The 26,092-nt window shown below is 39.2% G+C and overlaps 1 protein-coding gene across 2 annotated transcripts; it reads right to left on the bottom strand.

Annotated features, from left to right (window-relative positions):
- Window positions 1–5,025: 5,025 nt before the first annotated feature.
- On the bottom strand, window positions 5,026–26,092 carry Myoz2 (myozenin 2). 2 transcript variants are annotated; one of them, XM_075981462.1, is made up of 6 exons: window positions 25,926–26,092; window positions 25,295–25,384; window positions 18,322–18,491; window positions 13,038–13,167; window positions 10,357–10,540; window positions 5,026–5,316 (listed from the first exon to the last, which is right to left on the bottom strand). In XM_075981462.1, exons 2-6 carry the CDS (start codon window positions 25,368–25,370, stop codon window positions 5,301–5,303), a joined length of 576 nt encoding a protein of 191 aa, XP_075837577.1. In that variant the 5' UTR covers window positions 25,371–25,384; window positions 25,926–26,092; the 3' UTR covers window positions 5,026–5,300. The 2 variants fall into 2 exon arrangements, with proteins under 2 accessions (XP_075837577.1, XP_075837576.1); XM_075981461.1 differs by having other exon boundaries at window positions 5,026–5,438; window positions 25,926–26,090.

The following is a 26,092-nucleotide window of genomic DNA, read 5'->3' as shown; positions in this document are numbered from 1 at the left end:
GTTGGGTTTAAGGTTCATTCAAAGAGATGGGACTCATGTCTAACACTGCCAATAGAACCGAGAACCTGTGGCGTGATGGGGCATAAGCCCTGGGCGAAAGCCTACTTTGTCATTCTGCTGAAAGACTTAGCATTAAACCCCTTAATGACTTATTGCTATAGCCATAGACCAGTACACTGCCCAGTCCTCATCAGAGAAGGTTCTTCTTGTAGTAGATGGCAGTTAACACAGAAAACCACAATTGGTCAGCATGCAGAGCATAAAGGACTTTAGACTGCTCAGCCCCACATGGTGCATACATATCACAACCTTCTGTTGTGAAATATTCCTTCACACTGGGTGAATATGTGTCACTGTGATTGGTTTAATAAAGAGTTGAATGTTCAAGAGCTTGGCAGGAAGAGGTAAGGTGGAACTTCTGGGAACAGAGAGGACACAGGGAAGAAGAAAGGCAGGGAGAAAGCAGCGTGAGCTGTAGAAGAGATGAGGTAATGACCCATGTGACAAACTGTACATTAAAATAAAAGGATTAAGTTGTAAGAGTTAGTGGGATAAGCCTAAGTTAAGGCCAAACTTTCATAATGAATAATAAGTCTCCATGATGTTATTTGGGAGCTGGCAGTACAGAGAAAGACTTGCTACAACCCTCCTCTCAAGGCTCAGGGGTCATCGTAAATGAGGTGGTGAAGGGATTGTAACAGCCAGGGGTGGTGGATGACTTCAAGGAAGCAGTGCTTGCCAACACAGCAGGGCAGATGCACATAGGAACTCAGAAGTTGTGAGCTCATGATAGACAAAATTCCAGCATGGGAGAGGGGAGGTGGGCGTGGTCCCAACCCTAGTTAAGGAGCTCTTGGCATTTGATTGCTGCTGAGAGAGGAAAAGTCAGTTTTCTTTAATGGTGTGACACCTGGTCAACCACACTCCAGGGCAGGCTTCACACCAAGGAGTACTCAACACCAACTGGATGAAGATAGATAAATAGATAGATAGATAGATAGATAGATAGATAGATAGATAGATAGATAGATGATAGATATAGATGGACGATGGATGGATGGATGAATAGATGATAGATAGATAGATGATAGATAGATAGATAGATAGATAGATATAGATGGACGATGGATGGATGGATGAATAGATGATAGATAGATGATAGATAGATAGATAGATAGATAGATAGATAGATAGATGATAGATAGATAGATATAGATGGACGGTGGATGGATGGATGAATAGATGATAGATAGATAGATAGATAGATAGATAGATAGATAGATAGATAGATAGATAGATGTATAGATATAGATGGATGGTGGATGAAGAGGGAGAGAGAAAGAGAGACAGAGAGAGAGAGACAGAGAGACAGAGACAGAGAGAGAGAGGAGAGGCTGGGAAGGATGGAGGGAGAGACAACATGAAATTGTATGGATAGAAAGGTAGGGGAGGATCTGGGATGATGAATATACGCAAAGTAATTTGTATGAAATTCTCGAACATTTAAGAACAACATTGAAATAAGAAAATTCTAAGAAAAATTATTAGTGGAAGTTTGCAATTAAAACCTAAGGATTGTCTTTTGATTGACCAGACAGTTATTAATCAATCCTAGCTATGGTCTAAGGGCTGGTGCAGTTGGTCAGCTTTACGAAGAAAAGGAAACTGGCAAAGAAAATAGGAGGTGAACTGAACGCCAAATTCAATTGAACTATGTAATGGAAACTCAGAGTTTCTTCTAAAATTTTTCTTTTGACAGAATAATTCTGGCGTATTGCTACAATGGATGATTTCTTTTAGCCCATTCCTTATTTCTTTTCTCATTTTCTTTCTTCCCTTAGAACAGAATGAAAAGGAAGAGCATGCAGGCCCAGAGGAGTGAATTACACTGAACAGAGATGAGCAGGTTTATCCTGAAAAACCTTTGTGGTTTTTCCATTTCAAACTCAGTATGCAATTGCTTGTTTTAATAGCTCAACTTTCAACACAGTCTGGAAGTGTAGCTCCTGATAGTGTGTCTTTGGACACAAAATTTAGTCTTTTTTTTTTTTCAGTATAATGAACCAAAATTAAAATAATGGGAAGTTTTAAAAAGAACTTATCTAAAGGAAATGACATAAAATTAGTTGAACAACCTATTTGTCTAAATACAACGAAACAATAAAGATGAAATGGTATTTGCTTAACTCTAACAAAACACAATTATTTACCTAAATATAATAAAATAGTTTGCGTTTTTCTATGAGACAAGTGACAAGCATGTGTTCTTAGAGTTTGTGTTTTAGGACTGAAGGCACCCAATTCTGTCCCTTATGCGTAAGGCTCAGGAAGAGGTCATATTAGCTACCCAAGGATTATTTTTTATAAAGTTGAGATCATTTATATATAATACCTGCCACACAGAATAGTTACTAAAACACATAATTATTTTTATAAAGCAATGTATACAGTCTGATGTCCAGCAGCTCATCGATAGATGTTATCTTTATCCTTTTGCTTTTTTTCCCGACATTTTTTAATTTTCTCCATCTTGCACATTTACAAATTCTGTGGAAAAATACCACAGTTCTTATGCTCTTCTAAAGAGACCATTATTTTTCTCTGGACTCTGAAAGATTTAGCTGTTTTTCAGGTCAATGAAAAACCCATTCAAAATTCCTTTTGAATTTTAAACTGCATAGCAACCAGAGTGAAATTTTGGCATTTCTGACTCTGTCAGCTGAGCATGAGTTCATAGACATTTCCAGGAATGGAAGAAGCACATTAGTGAACAGAGGGTTAGTTCTTCATTTTCCACATAATCTGAAGAAATCATCTAAGCTACTTCAGTTTGAAAGGCTTTACGGTATTAAAGAATACTGTTTTACAACTGACACACTTAATTACTTTCAGGGGTGGACAGAAAAAAGTCATATAAAAAAGTTATATAAATCATATAAATTAGAAATTGGGGCATAACTAGAGTAGTGTGATATAGTTATAATTTCATTAAAGTATTGATTCAAATGATAATAAAACACAAAACACGTCATAAGAGAATATGACTCAATTTTTAAGACTATGTTGAACAAAGTATGGTGTGGTAGAATCCTGATACTGTACCACAGATGCCAATGTTGTTATTTTCAAATGAGTAAATACCAAAAGTTATAAATAAATATTACTTAATATATACTTTAAATTATTTATATTCTCTACAGTAGTCACTGTATATATAAACACAACATTTTGACATTATTTCTAGAGAGTGTATTTTTATTAACATTGGAATTTTTTTCTCCCTGGGTATGGTGATGCACACCTTTAACTGAAGAACATGAGAGACAGAGGCATGTAGGTCTCTTGAGTTTGAGGCTAGCCTGATCTACATGGTGAGACAATTTATTCTTTTTCTCTGTAGGTGCAGAAGATGGTGAAGTCACCAATTCCTACACTATCTGCACATGGGGGCGTTTGTGGATATATGCAACAATTTTGCTGCTTGATGTTTTCATTGTTATCTCTTTACTTTCCTGTCTAAATTTAGCACGGCAGAGTTTTCTACTAGCGAGCTGTTCTTCGTTTGCTGCTGCAAAGCTACAGAGCTTTTTTTTCTCTTCTTTTTTCTGTTTTTCTTTTCTGTTTTCTTTTTTTGTAAGGTGTTTTACTATGCTTCCTCAGCCTCGAACTACAGATGTGAGCACCAATACCCATCAATGTTCCCCAAATCAGTGACTATTATTATTCTGTGTAAATTATTATTTTTCAGTACTTGCTTAAACTCAGCAACTCATGCATGTGAATAAGTGTTCTATATCCACATCACTCATAGACATCTTAAACAAGTTAAAATGGGAAGAACTTGCTGTCAACAAGTTCTAGATTGCACACTCTCTCATTCATATTTAAGATATATTTTTAACTTTATCAGTTTTTAACTACTGTATTCAGATATCTTGTGGTGGATGTGGGCTACATTGCTTTGAGAACCTTTTGTACTCTTTATTTTATTTTATTGTATGCAATTCGCTGATTTGAATTTGACTAGAATTTGACTAGTTGACCAATTTAAAAGAAAGTTGCTAATTCAAATTTTATACAATTGCTCATATAGTTAATGTATGTTGCTACTCTTCTAAAATTTATGTGTAAATATACACCTAATCAATACGTTGTGTTGTATTGTGGGTTTTTTTTCTTGTACACTGTGAAGATGTATCTCTGCCAAGGCACCGTCTCATTGTTTAATAAAGAGCTGAATGGCCAGTAGCTAGGCAGGGGAAGATACGCGGGACTTCTGAGGAGAGATGGGAACTCTGAGAAGAGAGGTAGAATTCACCAGCCAGACACCAAGGAGGTGGGATGCACAGTACTGAGCTGAGGTAACGAGCCATGTGGCAGAACATAGATTAATATAAATGGGTTAATTTAAGTTATAAGAGTTAGTTGGGAACAAGCCTAAGCTAAGGCCAAACATTCATAATTAATAAGAAGTCTTCATGCCATTATTTGGGAGCTGGCGGTCCAAAGAAAGTCAAGCATTGAGATTTGGGAACTTGGACTCTCCCTAAGAACACGTCAGTCTTTAAAGCTGCAATGGTATTAGGTTCTGTTCCCTGGACCATCACCTCCTAGTCTTTTTAACAATAGTAGACAAATTCAATAACCCATTCTAACTCAAGAACGTTAACAATTTCAAACAAGTAAAAAACACATAGGCATTTAGAGTTCTACTCCCAGCTAAAGAGAGCACGTATCCAAATGCGCTATGCTACATGGTACCAAGTAGGAAGTACCTGACCCTCATCTTCAGCAATAACATCTGTAGAGCATCTCACACAACTCTCGCCCCTCGGATAAAATTCCGAATGGCCCCACATACCCTACTGTACACTCTAAATCCAGTGTAAGTCTTCTGGAATAACTCATTGAAACAAAGAAAACTTCTGTTAGTTACTTTTCCACCTGAGCCTTCACAATGAAAAGACTAGATTATGGAAAACAAAACTGAATAGGAAAATAAAGTTATGAAAAAACACAAGTGACTTAAAAGTTTTTTAAATAAGAATTTAATTGTTCAATTCAAATTAAATGCCATGAAATGGAATCCACTTAATTGCCATTAAATGCTTTTAGTAATGAATAACTTAAATGGCTTTGCCAGCAAGTAGGATAGCAGCAGCTTCTATAGGCAGAGCTTTCTGAGGCGTGTCCGGCTTCCCTGTCACAGGTCGTCTGATTCTGGCACAGCGGCGTCTTCTGTAGGTTCAGTTGTTATCACTACAGGAATATTCTCAGATATCCATCCCTTCGGAGTCCTGTTAAAGGACCGTCTGCCTGAAAGAGGATTGGCAAAGGCCATGAACCTGGGATCTGTTAGCAGTAGAAATTCAAAGTCTGGAACTTTGAATTTAACCATTTTTGATGCTTTTTCAAAACCTCCAAACGGAGTGGCAACTCTGTGGGAATCAAAAGAAAAGCAAATAATGATTAATATTCAATTTTTATTCATCATAAAAATGCAAACAATTTCATTGTTTTATGGACGCCAACTGATATTTTTCAGTTTGAGGCTCTGGAATCAAGCGATTTCATTCATTCGTTGATAGGAAAACAGATAAAGGACAAATTACTGCAAAGACCCTTTGTATGAACTCTTTTTTTTTGTGAAAAAGAGGCCATGAATTTGAAGGAGAGCAGGGAGGGGCATATGAACAAATCTGCTCCCTGAATCATTACAACCAAAAGCTTTTGCTGTCTGTAGCATTTCAGGTCTATCTTCCCTCTGACTACCCCTGCCGACACTCCCTTCATTAGATTCCTGGGCTAGAGGTTGTTTCTATTAACCGTGTGGTACTTGGGGGCATGTTAGACTGTACTGTTCATGCATGTTTTTAAGATTATCATCTGCTTAGGGGCATCTGTGAATTCTTTAAAGGTGAGAAATTATCTTGTGTATATGTTTCTGTCTTCATCTTAGAAATTTCAAAATTTGTGAAAAAGAGGCCATGAATTTGAAGGAGAGCAGGGAGGGGCATATGGAAGGGTTTAGAGGGAAGAAAGGGCAGGGAGATATGTCGTAATTAAAACAAAATCTCCAAATAAGCAAACAAAAAATTTCAAAATTTCCCCATTTTTCTCTGAATAAAAATCTAACCTCTGCCATTGCATACAGGAGCTCAGATACATTTCTCACTTGTTTTATGCCAGGCATCATTTGCGCATTCATTGGCTGGCATGGTTCTAAAAGACCAATGTGGATAATACAGTTCCAGATCTCAAGCAGTGAAGGGGGCATAGCAAATCAAACCAACACAAGAAACTATTTCACAGTGATGAACTATGCAGCATAGGCTGATTCTGTGAATAAGTGAGTGTTTAGTTTCTGTAGACTGAATCATCGCAAATATTTCTCTGGGGAAAAAAATAACATTTAAACTACCTTCTGAGGAGGAGAGCTTAGCCGTTAGAATGTAACAACATGTCCACGACAGAGAAGAGTCAACGGCAGATAAAATTTCAGAAAGTTCAGGGAAAAGAAGAAGACCTATCTTTCTAAACTATTATAAATTCTGAAAATATTATAAAATTATTAGTTCAAAAACACTTGAAATTTTATATACTGACTTGAAAATTTTGTCAAACTTCTAAAACAAAATCATGTTTTGAAACATTCACTGGACACTGCACACCAGGTTTGTTTTTCTTTTAACTCTAAAATATTTGTTGTTTTGTAGTACTATCACAGTAAGTTCTTAAAATTGAGCCTGTACTAATTAATTAAGTTGAGCCCTGATTTTTTAATCTATTATCTTTATTCACACATGTGACATGGGTTTCTCCTTATGTGTTGGATTCAGGGGTTTTTTTTGTCTGTTTTGTTGTGCTCAAGGTCAAACTCAGGACTTTGTGCACCTGAGTTACATTTCCATCATTGGGTTGCTGTTGGCCAAGTGCTTAAAATGTGTATATTTCTAGAAACAGCATTGGTGTTCCACCTTTTCAGTACTCAGCTATGTTTTTTCTAGTAAAACCATATACCTCCATTACCACATATTATCTTAGTCCACCTAAAAATACCAGATAGCATGGGGAGAAGGTAGGGGAAGTGAGAGGGTGGGAGGGAGAGGGGGCTGGAATTGGTATACAAAATAAGATTGTTTTAAAAATAAAACAAAATAAGTTAAAAAAGAATACCAAATAGAAATTATGAAAATTATTATGAAAATCCATTGTTTCTCAGAGTGTGCTAGAAGACTGTAAGAAGAAACCAAAGGCATCGCTGTTACTCTCAAAGAAACTGTAATCCCTTTAGAATCCAGTCAAGTCATCTTCCTGTAGTAAAGGTATGCTGCACTGAATTGCGTTGGAAAAGTCTCCCAGAATGTACAGGGAGCAGAGACACAACAGATAAAACAAGTGAGAGCTGATATTGAGGACAGTCAAGCTTCCGGCAGAATAAGAGGGCAGTGAAATCACGATTGGAGCCAATGATTGATAGAGTGTAACTTTCTTGAAAGAGGCAAGAAGAGGCTCTAAGCCAAAATGAGTCACCCCATTGAAGGGGGTTGTGGATGAATCTGCTTGTCTAGGGGAGAAAGAGGGAGTGGGTCATTTGACTCACAGAGGGGTCGTGAACCACAGGTTGACAACCAATGTTCTAAGATAAATTGCTTAACGTTTAGGGCTTCCCAAACATTATACAAGATCAATTCATTATTAACATAGTCGGTTAATGAATGCCTACCGGTCTCAGGTGCCATTATAAATTCTAAAGTCATGGCAAAAATAGGACAAAGTGGTATATTTCACTGGTGTCTGCATTAAAGAGGGAGATTCATTGAATGAGAATGGATTGACCGTACAGAAGGCAATGAGAAGTACCACGAAGAAAAATAAACCATGTTACTTATTACGAGGAAGAAAAGCACCATTTAAATTCACTCACTGGAAGACTTGGTAAGATAACACAGAACTCTCCTTCCCAATTTATTAATTATTTTAGACTGGAGATAGAGCTCAGTCAGTAGTAGCGTCCACACCTAGCATGTGCAAGGACTTGGGCTCAGTAAGAACACGAAGAGAGGAAATGGGGAGGGGGAAGGAAGAGAAAGAGGGAGAGGGAAGGGGAAGAGAGAGAGACAGAGAGAGAGAGAGACTAGGTAGGAATAATAGAGCCCCTGGATCAAGCATGGCTACATGCATTAGATGAAGAGGCTGGAGTCTAGCATTTCTGAAGTACGCAGAATTAGGTCAAGTGATTTTATAGCTATTCCAGAAATGACATTTGCTCATTTTAAAATTATTTTCTGGATTAAATCTCAGAGGGAGCTCTCCCCAGCGCCCAGCCCACTGCTGAGGTTCCGCTCTAGTGCCCTGTCTTCTCTCTTTTTAACCAATGGTAGTTTATTTTTCCCAAGAAACCGAGAGTGGTTTTCCAGCCCTTCCATCGTCCACTTCTGAGCTCTCACCACTGGTCCAGCGGGGGTTGCTGTTTGGAAAACTGTTTTTCTTTTCTTTCCTTTGCAACCGCAGAGAGGACATCCTGTTGATTTGGGCTCCGTTACCCTCTCCACGGGCATGAAAGAGAGCACAGAAGCATCCAGAGTGGCAGACTGCCTGCAAGGCGCTGTGGGTCCACGGAAATACTCTGAAGCTTCATTCCAAGTTAGTGGAGCAAAAATGTCCAGTGGAAAGACTTCAAGTCTTCTTTTAAGATGAAATTGTATCTCTATAATTTCCATAATACTAACTTTTCAGAAATAGGTCTGAGTTAAGATGGTTTTCATATCACATCATCTCTGTAGTGAGTAATAAGCCTGTTTCTTTCATATTCACAGATTGATGCTTTCTTGTTTATCCTGATGGTAGTCCATTTGTAAAATTAAACAACACTAGATGCATAATATACTCACAATAATTGTTATTTTTCTGAAAGTTAAAATGTTTGCCCAGAAACTTGAAAAATAAATTATTCTACTGAATAGCAAAAAACTGTGCTATATTTAAAGGCACTTTGATCATAAAATATGTTCTACAGATGAGAAAATTAAGCTAAATATTGCACCTAAGATCATATAGCAATTTGAAGCACAGCCAGGAGTTTCCTGTCTTTCAGTTTATTTCTTGTCTGTTAATGTAGCATGGAGTTTGAATGCATATGAAAGGAATAAAAGAACAAAAAGATGTATTCAGAGGAGCAAGGGGTAGGAAAGATGGCTCAGCAGTTAAGGGCATGCCCCGCTCTTGCAGGTATCTAGGCTCCCAGCACTTAAATGGCGGCACGCTACCATCCGTAGCTCCAGTTCCAGGGGATCTCATGCTTTTTCCTGACCTCTGTGGGCACCATGAGCACGCGCGGTGCACATAGATCCAGGCAGAACACTCATCCACGTAAATAAAAGACACACATCTTTTAAGAAGTGGTTGAAGTTGTTCAACTTTTACTATGTGTTTTACCATAATAAAAAGTTGACAGAAACTTAACAATCATAACGATGATTTGAGCCTAACATTGTGTCTTCCAAAAGGACCAGCTTTTGTCACTGCCGCTGTGTGACTGAAAGGAGGTGGTGTTTGCCCAGCTTGACACCGCTGATTGAAGCCACGTTGAGTGTGTTGAAGCTGGTCTACTGCTTGCCTTTACTCCAAAGGAGTGTGCTAACGATGTCTTTCAGAGAGTCTGGAGTAGACAGCAGGGCTTCTCCGTGAAGGAGCCTAATTCGTTCCTGCTTGTCCAACTCTCCAAACTGCTCAGTTCGGCTCATGCCCTCAGCCTTGTATGTTTTACCGGTGAATGCCTCCTCCCCCAAAAAAGTGGTGTCAAATATTGGGTTTAGATTCTAAAATTTCCTTTTGCTTTTCTCTGAGATTTTGGTCTTCAAGATATTTGACTATCTTCATAGCTTTTCAATCACTTAAAAAATATTTCACCTGCAAGGCAGTTCAACAGGTAAAGGCACCTGTAGTCCTGATGACCTGAGTTCAATCGCTGGGTCTTACTTGGTAGGACACAAACAGACCCCTGCAGATTCTCCTCTGACCTTTGCACGTGCACTGTGGCATGCGTGCTGACCTCCCACCACACAAACAAGATGGGGAAATTTAAAGAAATAATAAGTAATAAGTAAATGATAACATTTAAATTTTTCATTATTTTTATGAAGTTCTTCATACAGACCCCAGTGAATTAGCTAGATAAAACTTTCCGAGTATTAGTAATAGTGCAAATAAAGGAGTGTCCACTTTGATTTAGACACCTGTGTTTGTGCGTAGATTATTTTAAGATCGAACTTGGTTTCCTACAGAGGATTCTACTCCCTGTCCAACAGTGAGAATGTCACAAATCCACCGAGTCACGCTGGATAACCGAGTTACCTGTTGAAGCTCCTGTAATCTGGCAGTTCAGCCTTTCCTTCGGGCTTGAAGAGTTTCGGGTACAGAGCCTCCAGGAGCTCAGGGTCGCCGCCAATGGCCTGCTCCCAGGGTGACTGGTAGTACTTAGGGACAGCCGTCGTGTTGAACCTTTCAGGAGGGATTTCCTTCAGGGGTCCAGAGTATCCTTTGGAAAAGAGCAAAAGGGAATCAACAGAGCGCCCTCCGTTTCTAAATGCCACCTAACGCGGTCCTGCATTTAGTGTCTCTTGCTGGGGTAAGTTTATGACGCACGCTTTCTGTAAGTCACCGGAAAGCAGCCAATTGGAGACATTTAAAAACTCTTTTAAGCTTAAGGACCTTAGAAAGGACCTTACTATTATTATTTTCACCATCAATCATCATCATTATTAACTAACACTTATTATTCTAATGATTTGCTTTTCCAAATCATGTTATTTTCTCTTGACTATATATCACATTTATTTAAGTCAAACTATTATTTTTAAATGTGCTTTTTTGTTACTTTACATAAGTCTTAAAAAAAATTATTATTTTAAAGAATATCTGAGTACCCACTGTAGCCTTATTGTTATGAAGCTCTTCACCCTTTAAAATTTTTACTGAGCTAAAAATTTTAACCAGGCTGTGGTGGAGCACGCCTTTAATCCCAGCACTCAGGAAGCAGAGGCAGGCAGATCTCGGAGTTCGAGGCCAGCCTGGTCTATAGAGCAAGATCCAAGACAGCAAGAGCTGTTAAACAGAGAAACCCTGTCTCAAGCAAAAAACAAAATAAACAATCAAACAAAAAGGAAAAAGAAAAAATTTAAGTATTAGCAATAATGCAAAAATGATGATATAGACTACTAATGATTACTGAGAGGAGAATTAGCCTCTCCCAAGATCGAGCCCCCCATTTGTTCATCCAATACAAAGTAATCACCCCTGAAGCCATATACACGCAAACAAAAATAGACTCAATAGATTGTATTTATTCATTTTTTCATATCTATGTAATGGCAATATACATACACATGCAGACATATATAACATATATGTAATAATTTTAAAAGAAGGCTATCAATTTGAGAGTGAAGAGGGGTTGGAGGAAGGGCACATGGAAGGGGCTGGAGGGAGGAAAGAAAAGGAGGAAGTAATATAATTGTATTTTAATTTAAATTTTAAAATTAAATAAATAAAATTTTAAAGATTAATTAAGTACTCATTATATCTTAAAGACTATACTCATCATATTTAGTTCTCACCCTACCTTGCTTTCTTTGTTTTAAAGATTTTAAAACACCAAACCAAAATAAATAATTTTCTTTTTAACAGTGCAATAGTAAAATAAAAATGAACGAGTGAACAGAACAGTGTGGAATTCAGTCTACTGTGACCCAAAAGCTTGCTTTCTGCCACAACTTTTGTTTGGAACTACTTAAGAACTTTGTTACCATATTAATCTTAGAATATTGTGCAGTTAATTGAATTTACTCATTCTTCTGCAGTGTTATTTGGGTATGTTTTTCTATGGTTTTTCTCAATGTGATTGGTCAGAATGCTTCTAAACTATCAAGTTCAGCAGTGATTGATGTTCAACATATTTTTCTTTAAAGATTAAATATTAGTGAGTTGGCTCACCTGCATTCAAGAATAGCTCATTACTACTCTGAGGAAAACCCCTGCAGTGTTTTTCCTAAATTGTTTATTCATTTTCTAGAACCCATGAGATATTATTACTCATCCCACAGTTCAATTCTGTAAATTAAAAAAAAATCTACTTTGCATAATGCTTTTAAGGAAATATTTGAATTTTCAAAGACAAAAAGTACTTTCTGTAGGTTATTTTTAAAGTTATCAATGAACTAATATAATTTTTCCTAAATATCTCTCAGAAGGTAATAATATTTCTAAATGATGCATATTAACTTAATGGGATTTGTTTTTAAAACAAATTAAAAGCTATGTTTTTAAATGGGTTTTGTTGTTATTGTTGATACTATTTGTTTCTTTTGAGACAGGGTCTTAGTAGCCCAGACTAGCCTAGAAGTCATAAACCTTCTGCCTTAGCTTTCAGAGTGCTGGGATTAAAGTATTGAGCCCCTTACATCTAACTAAATCTATATTTTCCAGACCGCATATAAATCCTTTCCGAGAACAGAAACCAGTGGAAAAGCTGACTACTGGGAGCTGTCTCCTGACCTCCACATGCACTGGGCAGAAGTCCCCCCTCACACACACACAGACACATAGACACGCACACTCTACACGCTCACACACACTCATACACGCTCTCACACACACTCATCCACACATTCTCTCACACACACATTCAAACACACTCCCTCTTTTACACACACTCATACAAGTGCACACATGCTCTCTCTCACACACACATCTATACACAGGTACTCTCTCTTACACACACATACACTTAAATACACACACACACACACAAACCCAAATCAATAAAAATTTTAAAAAAGGAATACCATGAACTGTCTGAAAGAATATATAACTATTATAAATATTTTACATGATTTTTTTAAACTTCAATTGTATTTTTGTTTTAAACTTACACACAAAATATAGTGAATGAGAAAGGCTATACCATTTAAATGTCATGGAGTAGTATTTTTAGATACATAGAAATTCTACTGTTCCGTTTGAAGGTGGTTTGTTACCTGGTGCAATGTTCTCTGGATTTGGGGGACTTCGTGGATCTGGGGTGTTGGGAGGAGTCGAGGGGGCTTGCTGTGGACCACCTTCAAGGTTGCTGCCATCAATTTTCCCATTCTGCATGGCAATATTGTGCTGTAATTGTTCAAAAGTGAGATGAAACCATTATGCACAGTAATAGCATATTGTAAGCTTCCATTTGCATATCAAGAAATTAAACATAATGGCACTGTATTGTTTCTCGGGACCTCAGTAATTTACATTGTAATAAAGTTGAGCAGTTCAATAAAAACCTTTGTGTATATCAGGCTATAATCCATTTGACAAAAATTAAAACCAAAATTAAGTTAGCATTACTGTGTGCATGACAATATAGAGTTTCCCCTCAATTTATTTGATTTCTGTTCATAACATCACTGCGAGAAATATGCTTACTTTTAATATCTTTACCAATCTAATAAAACAAAGCATATTGGCCAAACATTTGATCTAGAGATTCTTTTATAAAATAATGTTTCTATTCATCTTTTGAGAATGTTATACAATGTATTTTAATCATATTCATTTCCCTCCACAAATTCCTCCAAAATCTCCCCCACTTTTCCTTAAACTCTCCCGACCTTTGCAGTAACAAGTTCTTAGTTCTATTGACAGTTATTGTACTTAGTGGTTGATTACGCCCATAAAATTTGTGCGCCCATTGCATCTATCAGTGGGCATGTCTGTTTTTCCACTTTAGTCTCCATGTGTATATCTTCCTTGACTATTTTTCTTACAAAAGTTATTTTATGTTTAATGACCTGCATGTGTGTCCGCTTACGGGCAGAGCCTGTGAGTGTCGTTGCCTACAGAGGTCAGAGGGGGCTGCATCTTCTGGAGCTGGAGTTACAGGCAGTTGTGAGCTACCACGTGGGTGTTGGGAGCTAAAGTTAGGTCCTCTGTTAGAACAGCAAGTTGGCTCATCTTGGCTGCTGAGTCCACCCACCTTCCTCGTGCTTCATCATACAGATGTCTGCCTTCTGCTCATTTCCCATCATGCACATCTCCCTTAGTCAGTTGGAACACTAATGTTTCTACAGATGTCATGACTCCAGCCTTTAGAATTGCATCCTTATTTCATGTTGAAGACCATTCAAACTTGTGTCCAGCCATTGGGATCTTGGACTCACCTCTTTCACATAGCAGCCCATTTCCGAGTTCTAATCCCTCATATTCCCTGTTCTTTCCTGCTCATCAATTTACTATCGCCTCTTCATCTCCTTGGAAGGACCTCCCTCTGCTCACTGTCAAGCCAAGTCCTAAATTCTCCATATCTATCTTCAATTTCCCTCTTCTTTCTAACATAACCTACCAGAAATGCCACCACACCTATCTATATTATCTCAACATTTCCGCGACATCTGTGATGTGGGAGTCCACTCCATGTGCTGTGATTACCATTAATGAATAAAGAAACTGCTTTGGACCTATAGCAAGGCAGAACTTAGGTAGGCAGGGAAAGCTAGGCTGAATGCTAGGAGGAAGGAGGCAGAGTCAGAGAGAAGCCATGGAGCCGGAAACCCAGCAAGTGGCTAGCTCCTTCTACACATCTATACCATTCCTTTATGACAGCTCTTACTTGTCCTTGTCAGACAGATTTTTGTTACCACATTCATGGCATTGTGAGTTCCCACGACAGACTTTTTAAATCTGGCTAGGCAACATTATCACTTTTACTGTACTTATACAGAAGACTATTTTTATCCAGGAGTAGTGGTACACGCCTTTATTCTCAGTACTCATGAAGCAGATGCAGATGGATCACTGGGAGTCTGAAGCCAGGACTACACAGTGAAACTCTGTCTCAAAAAAGTTTTAAAGGTTATTTTTAATAATTACTAAATATAAAGCACTTCACATTTGTATGTAATTTGATGTTTTACAGTTTGAATTTACCATCTACCTCATCTTTTACTTAATTTACTGTATTAATATTTTACCAACTTCAACTGCAAACTAAAAAACCATTGAGAAAATGTGGGGAGGTACAAAACATAATGGGTAAAGAATCACCTGCTGTAGAGTTTCTAGAAGCTATCAATGGAATAAATTTCACCTATGGGGACAGGAAATCCTACCTGTATTCATTTTAGGGATCATGATTCTAGCGTGCTGGAAGCTTCTCCTGAGGCTTGCAATGAACAGGAACATCAACTCTGGTTAGTCATTAGCAGGAAGGGGGCCAGACTTCTATTATCATAGGACAGTGTGCAAACAAAGCACAATGATGTGCCGCTGGTGACTGACTGTGACATAAGCCTTAAAATATTATGTTCAGCATCTGTACTCCCTGTCTGAAAGGTTGACGCAAAAAATGAACATGTGATTTTTTTTTTAGTTTAGTGAGGCTAACTCTAAAGAAAACGAGACCAGAATAGAACATTGTAGGCTAAAAGCATGCAAGTTAAAAACAAGTATGTAACACATGTTACACGATTTCTGAAGTAATAACAAAAAGGAGGGTTCATTGTAAACTTTACACCAAATCTAAAGAAATTGTTTTTAAACAAAAAATAATAAATAAATATTAATACCCCTGAGATAGCTTGGTTAGTCTTATTTAAGAATTGGGTTCTTTTTCTCTAAAAAAAAGCAGAAGTTTTTATTTTGATATATTAATAAATATTTTGGATAAAAACGAAATGTGGCAGTCTAATATCATAACAAACTAAACTATTTTGTGAGGGAATAAATAATAAACGATGATAACTTAATAGTAGAAATGATGGCTTTGGTTATTGGGGATTTGATTCATATTATCCTCTATATGAGATACTAAATATTATAATAACAAGGGAATGATACAGGTAATTAATTATTTTTAGAGTGTCTGTAGCTCAATGGATGGGGAAGAGTAAAAGCATTCTCCATTATTATGTAATCAATAATTAGGTTAATGGCTCAAGATACGTTAAAAGGCAACTCTGGCCTGGGAACCAGGCACTGAGGGTTTAATCTTAATTCTCCTATCAACAATGTGATTAGTTAATTTACAAGTTTCTCTGCCTTTCTTAATTTCTGTTCTTGTCATCGGACCGTACAACCTCTTTGTGGCCTGATTTTACTTCTACAACACGCCTGAGGAATATGAGGAAGGCCATGCAGGATGCCATGCAGGATGCCAGAGCCACTGCAGTGTGGAACATTGTTAACATGGCAGGAATTTTTAAAAGAATGCCCCCTCCTGTCCATTAACTTACACCTTGGGCAAGTATTTATTGAGTACCTATTATGTTGTAGAAACTATGTCGGAAATTCAAAGGCAAATAAATCCATCCTTTGTCCAGAGCTGATAAAAACACACAACATTTAAAGATAGAGTAATTACTACCTTTACAGTCACTATTAGTGTTTACTACTCTGAATTATTTATCATTAAATTGCTTTAGTATGACTGCTTGGGATTCTATCAATCATTTAGTGCCCAGTTTTCTTGCAACAGTAAAAAAATTCTCAAATCATACATGTATTATAACTGAAAACAGATATATAAGATTATTGTCAACAATTTAAGATTGCCATGATTGAGAGATTATGTTACATTCATAAGGACAGTTTTAAACCCAGGCACAATGGTTTTCAACCGTGGGTTGCAGTCCTTTCAAAGGGGTCACCTAAGACCGTTGGAAAACATAGGTGTCATACAGTTCATAACGGTAACAAAATTACAGTTGTGAAGTAGTAACAAAAATAATTTTATAGGTTGGGGGCTCACCACCACACGAGGAACTGTATTAAAGGGTCTCAGCATTAGGAAGGTTGAGAACCATTGTCACAGATCTTCTTCAAAGCAGTAGTTAAGTGCTTGCAGCATAAGAGGGAGTCATGAAAACAGACATTATTCATTTACTGAAATGTCTCAACTTGCAGGTGACTTTACAAGGCTTTCCTTAATCCACCTATTTCATGTTACTTCATAAAAGGTCTTCTTTGTTGTTATTCCTTTATGAATGCAGTTACATAATAAACCGTCGGATAAGTGCAGATTATTTCCAGCTCATACTGAACTAGCCGCAGATATCTTCTATCTAGAGGAGAGGATGTTGTGTATAATAATAGGCTAAAATAACATATATTTACCCATGATTTCAAGCAAAGAACTATCCTTCGCAAATGTAAATACTGTAGTTGAATATGATTTTATGTCTAACTGAATTCACAATTAAAACTAGAATTAAGCTACAATTATTGATTGATTGATTGTAGTTCTGGGGATTGAATGTGGGGCCTTGAACAAGCCTGGCAAGGATTCAATCTTTACATTAAATCCTCAGCTCTCAAAATCTTAATTTAAGCCTGGCCTAGTGGCACAGTCATTAGGTAGAAGAGGTAGGCAAATCTCTGTGAGTTCAAGATCAGCTTGGTCTACACAGAAAGTTTCAGGCCAGCCAGGGCTGCATAGTGAGACTCTATTTCAATTTTTCTTTCATTCAGCTCTTAGTAAGTATAACAAGGAAATAAGTAATAAAAATAAATAAAGCCATTCTGCCTTAACTGTTTATCTGTCTTTAATGAACTACCTTCTCTACAATTTCTCTCAAAGACTGCTTAAATGAACATGATGCTAACACATGTAAAATCTGATTTTTGTTAGTTTGGGATAAGGTCTCACTATGTAGTTTCGGCTGGCTTGGAACTCACTATATAGCCCAAGTTTGCCTTGAACTTGTGAGTGATCCTTCTACTTCTGCCTTCAGAATGCTGGGGTTACAGGTGTGGAACATCACACCCAGCTGTAAGGTTTTGATGCTTACTAGCCCACACAGTTACGTCCATGATGGCTTTGTCATGACCATGTATAACTAAAACTTTGCAACAAGACTGATGGAGTTTGCTGTTCTCAGCATTTACAGGGCCAGGATGGATGCAGCAAAAACAATGCTCATCCTTGCTTTGTCGTCCTCTGTGTGCTTTGGGAATGTTTCCACCACAAATTGTAGGTGATAAGGCTTGGAAACATCGGTACCAGTTCTCTCCACTCACTGTCCACCCTCCTAGCAAAACAGGCCAGTTCCTCAGTGCCAAATCTACAGCTCACAATGTCCCTAGTGAACACAAAAAGCATTCTCACATCATACATAATGCTTTCTTTATTGAACCACCTAAGCTATTCATCATCCTGAATAAAAGGGTCTAATAGAATCAACCAAAAGCAGAGACGTAGAGGAACTTGTTTGGGAGCCTGGTAACACGTACCAACTTAGGTATGCTGTTAATTCATTTAGATACTCACGGTTCAGTTGTACCTACATTTATTTGTGCCTTTGATTCGTACTGGAAATTTTCAAAGGTGTACTTGTCAGATCTTCTTTGACGCATCTTAAAGAGTCTGGCACCACGATTACCGAAATGGGACAATTCTTCTATCATGATGTCTCTGGGGATACTGACTTTTTTGCCCAGGTTCATGCCATCTACATCTGGAAAACAATATTTACATTCATGAAAATCCAAAAGAAAGCATTTAAAACACGTTGTTCCGTTGTATAATTTGCTTCCTGCTCTCCATTATAATAAGTGATTGACATGTGCTTCCGTAGACTGGCCTCGGGGGTCCATCCCGAACTCACCATTTTAGCAGTTCGTGATCACGTATGTTGCTTATTTTGTCCAAACCTCTATCTCCTCATCACTAATGTTCAGCTAATAATCATGAGAATAATAATTACTGCAAGGAGCTGGTATTAAATACAGTTCAATTATATTTAGGTACGCCCATGTTACCAGGCACATAAGAAGAATGAATAAAAGCTAGCTATCATGCTATTAGTAAAATTTAAGCTTTCCATTTTGTGACTTTTCGAACAGAACTGCTCCATATTTATATTAATAAGCTTTGCTTTTCTCCCCACGCTTCTATTCCTCAGCTTGAGCTTTGCCTAACCCTGAAGTGCACGCATGCTCCCTCCAACTCCACCGTCTAGTCTTGGAGACGCACCGTTCGTGCTGTGCCTGGCCCCAAGCACCCTGCATGAAGGGGGGAGGTAAGAAAAGTGGAGCGGACATCTTTCCCCAGCCAGCTCAGCTTCTGTGCATCTCTGCCCTAGAATCTACATGCAGTTACTAATATTTCCATTGTCTCCAAGGCCCTGAATCACAACTCTTTTATGGTTTGAATTTCCTTCTGGTTTTAATTTTTTATGAACCTTATATTGTAAATCCAGGAAAAATTTTGCAATGAGTGTTATTCTTAGAGGAGAGGGTGGGTACATGTCTGTGATCCCAGAAGCCAGAAGTGGATGCAGAATAATTTGTGAGTTCATTATCAGCTTGAGTTACATAGTAAGTTGGATGTCAACCTGGGATGTCAACACCGACACAATGAACAAAACAGGCAGTTCTTTACTAACTCTCAAGCTCTTCGTTGCCTCCCAATGTGGATCATCTCAATGTTAATTTCCCCTCCCACTCCACAGTGGCTGTGAGTGACTGAACAGCTTCGGGATGCCAAGCTCAGGAGCACTGCATGGAAAACAAAGTGATGGCTGGGACGCATGCTGATTCACAGACCAGACTCACAGATTTTCAGAAATTCTACAAGGCAGCAGTTACACAGTGGAGACACGATCGCTAAAATTCAGAGAGAAGTCAGGGGTGCTGATACCCACCTGGCCTCCCAGCACTCTGGGGATGGAGGCAAAGGCTCAGGGCCTCAAGGTCAACTTAAGTTCAAGACCAGTTTGTACCTAAAAACTTGTGCATACACACACACGCACACACACATTATATATAGTGTTATGAATGTAGCTCAGTGGTAGAGTACTTGCCTAACCTACTTGAAGCCTTGTTCCATTCCCAGCAATGAGTAGAAAGATCTTCTGGCTATGTATAGTGGGATATCACTGTTATCCTGCATTCGGCAGACAGAGGCAGGAGGATCACGAATTGAATGCCAACCTGAGCTACCACAGTGAGACCATGAGCAAAAAGCAACAAGTTCCATAATTAGCCGAATCACAGTAAAAAGAGCAATGACTATTAAAAAGGTATCGCTCTCTAAGTGGCTGGCTACCTTTGCTGTTATCCATGTGGTCTTGAGGTTGTTCGTGTCTGTTGTAGCCACATGAGGAGAATCTGAAAACACTACAGTGCCTGCCATACCACTGCTTTGTGAGTCCCTATGTGGCGTTGCTGTTGCACGTTTCTTCCCACGCTTCATTCAGTGTCTCTATGATGGCAGCTTGACGTTGGCCATGGTGAGCGTATTGACAACACAAAACATGGCAAACTCCCAACCAAAGCATCGCGTCCCTATGTCAGGGATATATTAGGCAACATCCTTTGCAGAAACAGACAACAAAAGACAAGCTGAATTCTCAAGGTTCCCCTACACACACCCTTTAAAGTTCAGTGTGTGATGTCACAGGTTCAGAACTGGCTGTGAGCTGAGAATCCAGTGAATGATCGCTCTCATTATTCATAACTTTCAGTGCAGAGTGCTGTCCACCCCTAGGCACACAGATTCCAAGCTCAGGTGTCCCTGCCCTTTAGTGTCACCCCAGCACGGGGTTTTAACGGGCATTTTAACCTCAGTGCCCGAGCGATGAGACACATCCTCGCTCTCGTGACTTAGAAGGTTGTCTTTGAGGCATTAGATCATCCATTGAGAATAAGATTGGTAGGCATACTTTCCGACTGCGGTCATCCCTAGTGATATGGAACTGTAGTCGGATCCAGACATCTAATCCGCCGACGGACAATTGCAGTTAAAGCCGAAGATCTTTTAAAATCGCTTGCTCATGCTTGTCAGGTGACTGCAATCTTAGTAGGATGTATCAACCATAGGAGGAGAGCTGGCAGAAGCTCACTTTACTTAGGAGGTCTTACTGATACAAAGAGATGCTTTGCCACACTTGCAAAGGGCTCCAAGTAATAGTTCATAAAGACTACTTTTAATATACTGTATGCCATATAGCACATAACAGAAGACAGTGTAGTCCAGTCTATGATCTTGAATAATGCTTGAAAATTTTCCCAATTAATAGAATTTTACTGATAATTTTTTTTAAATGAAGATGAATTTGAAATCCATATGAGACACTTTGCGTTCCTATTTCAGATATCTTTGTGTCACTTTGGGGACATTTTGTTGTTGTTGTTGCTAAGGTTTTTTTGCTTGTTTTTTTGCTTTTGAGACAGAGTCTCACTATATGGATCTGGCTAACCTAGAACTTACTACGTTCCAGTAGACCAGGCTGTCCTTGAACTTACAGAGATTCAATTGTCTCTTCCTCCCTGGTGCTGGATTAAAGGTATGCACCCCCACCAATGGCTTTCAATTTAAGTTTTAAGACTACTTATAAAGGCTTCCATTAATGTGTGATTAGCTCTAAAGATCTGTAAATATTTAGGAAATCCCATTACTAGTGTTCTGAGTTGCACCACAGTTCATCCCCCCCCCCCCCCCCCAGCCTGCAGGAGAGGAGCCTCTTACGGCGAAAGGCTCTGGAGAAATGCAGGGTGCTGATCAGTGTGAAATGGGATTCAGCTTTGTTCCCTGAAGGACCTTGATCAGGTCAGGGGCTTAGACAGCGAATCCTCAATGGGTGACTACACACCATTTTTCAAAATAAAAGATGCTCTATTTCTCCTTGACCTTACGAGAGTGCTAATGGAAAAGTTAAAGGACTATCACCAACCCATGCACTGAATTGCTCCTCCCCCATCCCAAGTTTGGAGATATACTAGGTCTTTCTGTTGTCGTCATTTTGATACTGAAATCTTGCTTGACAGGAAAAGTAAAAACTGATCCTCACACGATCCTTCATCTGAAAGGCCTTGTGCTCTAGAGTCCTGGCGATTTCTGGCCATACTATTAATCTATTATTATTCCTTTTTTGATGGAGAAACAGGCACATCCATTCCCGCCTCCCGGCAGCTCAACAGATGTAAACACGGTATTTCTGAGTTAGACGCACCAGTGAAGCCATATCTACACAGTGCTCTGTTCAGAATTTCAGACCACAAAGCTGAACTCTTTCCCTGAAATTACAAAATCACCAGCTTGATTCTCTTCAGTGTGCCCCAGGAAAACTATATAAAGAAAAAGACAATAATCCCCAAAGCATATTACAACAAAGCCCTCCCAGAGGGCAGGAGGAAAGGTTGCAGGGGGCAAGCAAGCCAGCACAGCAGACGCCGAGGTCCCCTTTCCTGTTAAGAGGCTCTGACTCTGAGCTGCTAGTGACATCACAGTCCTGGTCCATCCTGTGGCTGTTTTAGCTCCAATTCCTTTCCCGGCCATACTGTAAAGTGCTTGTTCTTAATCGGTTCTGATGACCCTATCTCTTCCTTTGTCACTCATCCCTATCCCTCCTTGTTTAGTCTTCAGGTTTGAAATGAGTTAAGGAGCGAGGATTACAGTGCATGCTGGAAACCCACAGAGATTCAGGTAAATGACACAGGGCTTATGGGTAGGGACTGTTAGGGACTGTCTTTCCTTGTCCTCACAGCTAATCCATGTGTAGACGCAGACAAAAGATTTCTTCATTCTTGCATCACAGTGCTTTTTAGATGCTCGCATAGATGCTCGCAAACACGGCTGGCAACGGTAACACAAGAACACATCTCCCCTTTCAGTCCTCTCAGGCCAGGAGGAATGCAGTGCGGGGCTACGGTGAGGCCGACCGGGCAGAAAGCCTTGGAAACAGGAAATTCATTTCTTCTTTAACATTTGTTTATTCAATCTCTTGGTCTCTGTCTGCCTCTGTTTCTCTTTGTATGTGTCTCTGTCTCTGTCTCTCTCAGTGTGTGTGTTTATGTGTGTGTGTATTGTGTGGATTCCAAAGATTGAATTCAGGTTCCAAACCTGACAGCAAGCTTGCTGAGCCATCTGGGAGGCCCTAGACACTTTTATCAGCTTTTTGTTGGACGTGTAATGTACTCACTTCTGGTGCATAACGTGACACCAAATTACAGTGGGTCCATACCGAGCAACAGCATGGGGAAAGCAAATGGAAACTAGCGATTTCAAAAACTCGTTCTACCCAGTTAACTCTAGTCCATATGGGTAGAATTTTTCACTAATTCTTTCAGGCATTTTGTCCTTCTAATAGTAAGAGGGATAGAATGCGGAACTTGCCCTCTTATATCCCCAGCTATGGTCTCAGCTCTACAAGAACTGCCGTTGGCTGAACCTCATTCATTATTATTGTTGTTTTTGGAGTGTAGTAACAATAACACATGGTTTTCTAATACTTAATTTGTTCTTATGTGCAGGGAGACTAATTAGTCTTAAAATTAAGATCAGAACTCTAGCATATAGCATTTTAAACTATCCAGATGTTTCATAGCTACAATGTGTTTTAAAATACACTCATCCCCACCATAAATGTTTTCTCTGAAGTCCATATCTCATTTCTACGTCTATGGAAAAGGTGACAGCATTCCCCAGCTGTAGTGTCCTCGACTCCCTGCAGCATGCAAATAGTTAAGCTCCGTGCAAGACTCCAGCAGAGAGAAAAGAAAGGAATTATTTGTCCTGCTTTAAACTATACAGTTGTTTTATCTTGGATGAGTCTGCTTGTCCAGCTTATCTAGAATATTCAACATCATAAAGCCCGAGTCTGGGGCTCCTTCTACCTGGGCTGGAGCTCATCCAATGTTGGAGGGAAGGCCTTCACATGGCCAAGACTTCCTGGTGGGGAGGTTGTAGTGTTCCCCATTGATATCTAAGTGTATTTTCTTTATATTTTCTAAAAATAAAGCTTTCAATGGTTATATTTATAAAAAATTATGAAAATACAATTTTACTTTTGTAGCTATAGGCAAGCAAATAAAGAGTAGAATCTGACATATAATTTGAAATGAGATTATATTAAACGGATTTACTTATGATTATGATGTAATTAGATGGAGTCAATTGTGTTCAGGGGGTATGGACTAAGACAATTATGATGATGACGTAATGGAAAGTGATTTAGCCAATGCCTGGTTTTACGACAAACAATTTAGTCCCAAACTTGAGTTATCATCTGATTTTTGCCATATTGACACAAACAAGTAAATTATTGCCCAAAGTAGGTCACCAGAAGATACACACAAATTTAAAAGAAGTGGGGGGGGGATTCAAAACTTTGGATTGATATAATTTGGTTGCTAGGCCAGAATTACTCTCATTTAACTCTAAATGAATTTAGCATGAACGTAAAGCCTGGGAAACAGGCAGAAGCCGGCACAATGACTTGACAGCGAAGAGATTAAAGGCGAGCTGTACCCTTTCAACATGACTGTGGTATGTGGCCGGTATGCAAAACACTTTGATTGGTAGTTCAGCTTGCTTTACGGAAAGGATGATGTGAAACACTACACTCGGCATGGTTTCCAGATACCTCCCCAGGGTTCATGCATCTAGATGTGAATATTTTCACGGTGCAGCTCCCCACTTGTCAGCTGCACGACCATGAAGGGACACCCTGCGAATTCCACAAACCTGTCCGGAATGGCTCAGATCAGCCCTGAAAAGGACCTGTGTATTCAACTCAAAAGTTAACAGGATGCTCATTTTCATTCATGAACAAAATAAATTTGCTTATTTTTAACAAGTAAAACGTAAGGCCTTCCAGAATTATTTGCTAGGATTTTAGAATAATAACAATATTAATTATTATTGGACTAATATCTTACATCTATCATATATTAAAAATAAAGTTGTCTTGAGGTTAGAAGAACCCCATTTTTTTTTCAGAAAGCAAAATTAAAAGTAGATTCTGTGTGCAATATATGTTAGTAAATCAATTGCTGAACGTGAATACGAGTGTCAGGTTTAAACAATGAATACAATGAATATGAAAGCCTACGCTGTTGGTTGTTTTGTTTTGAAAACTTTAGAAGGCAGAGAGAACCTATTTTAGAGTTTTTGATGCAACACGAAGTAAAAGAAATCAAGATAGAACAACAAAAAAACCACAGGGTTGTATGAAAATTATCTACAAAGCAGCGGAACCCGTAAGCATCATGCTCGCTGATAGTGCGAGGGGCCGGGAGACTGCGCACCAGCTGTCAGCCAGCCTCATTCCTTTTGCAGCAGCTGCTCATCTGAAAATAGCTCCCCGTGAGAAAGGAGGGCTCCAAAGGGACCCATGGCCATAGGCTTCTCTACAGCACCCCGAGAGCCTCACGTTTGTTATGGTGGGTGGGAAATGAACTACAGAATAGTCACCCCAGAAGGGACCTCTACTTATGCCACGCTGCATTAAGACCATGACGAGGTTTTAGTGGGTACCGTTTCCGTGGATTTCCTTTGTGATGGCTGATGCCTGCTGCTTCCTTTGCTTCACCATGGCACTGTGTGATAGCATGGTGTTTTGGTTCCCTGTTGAAAATAAAGGGACACTGTTGAGACGGTGCAAAGACCTCGTTATGACCATCCTTTCTGCAAGAGAACATCTTTCTTCTTTATTAAGAATTCATCATTGCTTTTGACTGAGTGACCACCACATACTGCTTGTCTGTCTGCAGTGCATGGTTTTCATCAGCAGCCCATGCCTCAGGGGACAGAGGACGGCACAAGACTCAGACCCCTTCTTTCAGTGTGTTGACCACTTTGCACTGAGAAGCAATGAAAGTGCCAGCTTCCTTATGCTCCCCTCTCTCCCCTACACTTTAGGTTTTTTGTTTTCATCTGCTAGTACTTTTCTCCTGGCTGCCATCCCACCAGCATCAGAGGACATCCCTTCCAGCACCCTCTGAGACCGAGGAAGAGGCCAGCCTCAGCCAGAACTCTTCGGTGCTAACATTTTAGGTCTGCATCAACAGCCTCCCTTTAGAGCAAAGAATGGCAAATTTATGAGTCACAGCTCTGGACCTCTGGGGACAACTGACTAATACGACATTTTAGGAAACAATATACTCACCTTACTGTCAGACTGCACTTTTCAGCAGGGGTGGGTCCCAATTGTAGAGGAAAACGCTGAAGGTGGAATATGATGGCACTTGGGCCTGATGGGTTTTATCCTTGAACCTGGAACGGCATGGTCCCTAGCTCTGACTCAAACTGGGGACTGAGCCTCTCTGAAGAGAC

The sequence above is a fragment of the Microtus pennsylvanicus genome, chromosome 7 (assembly GCF_037038515.1).
Source record: "Microtus pennsylvanicus isolate mMicPen1 chromosome 7, mMicPen1.hap1, whole genome shotgun sequence".
NCBI classification, from domain to species: domain Eukaryota; kingdom Metazoa; phylum Chordata; class Mammalia; order Rodentia; family Cricetidae; genus Microtus; species Microtus pennsylvanicus.
This window is presented reverse-complemented; position numbering and strand designations above follow the sequence as displayed.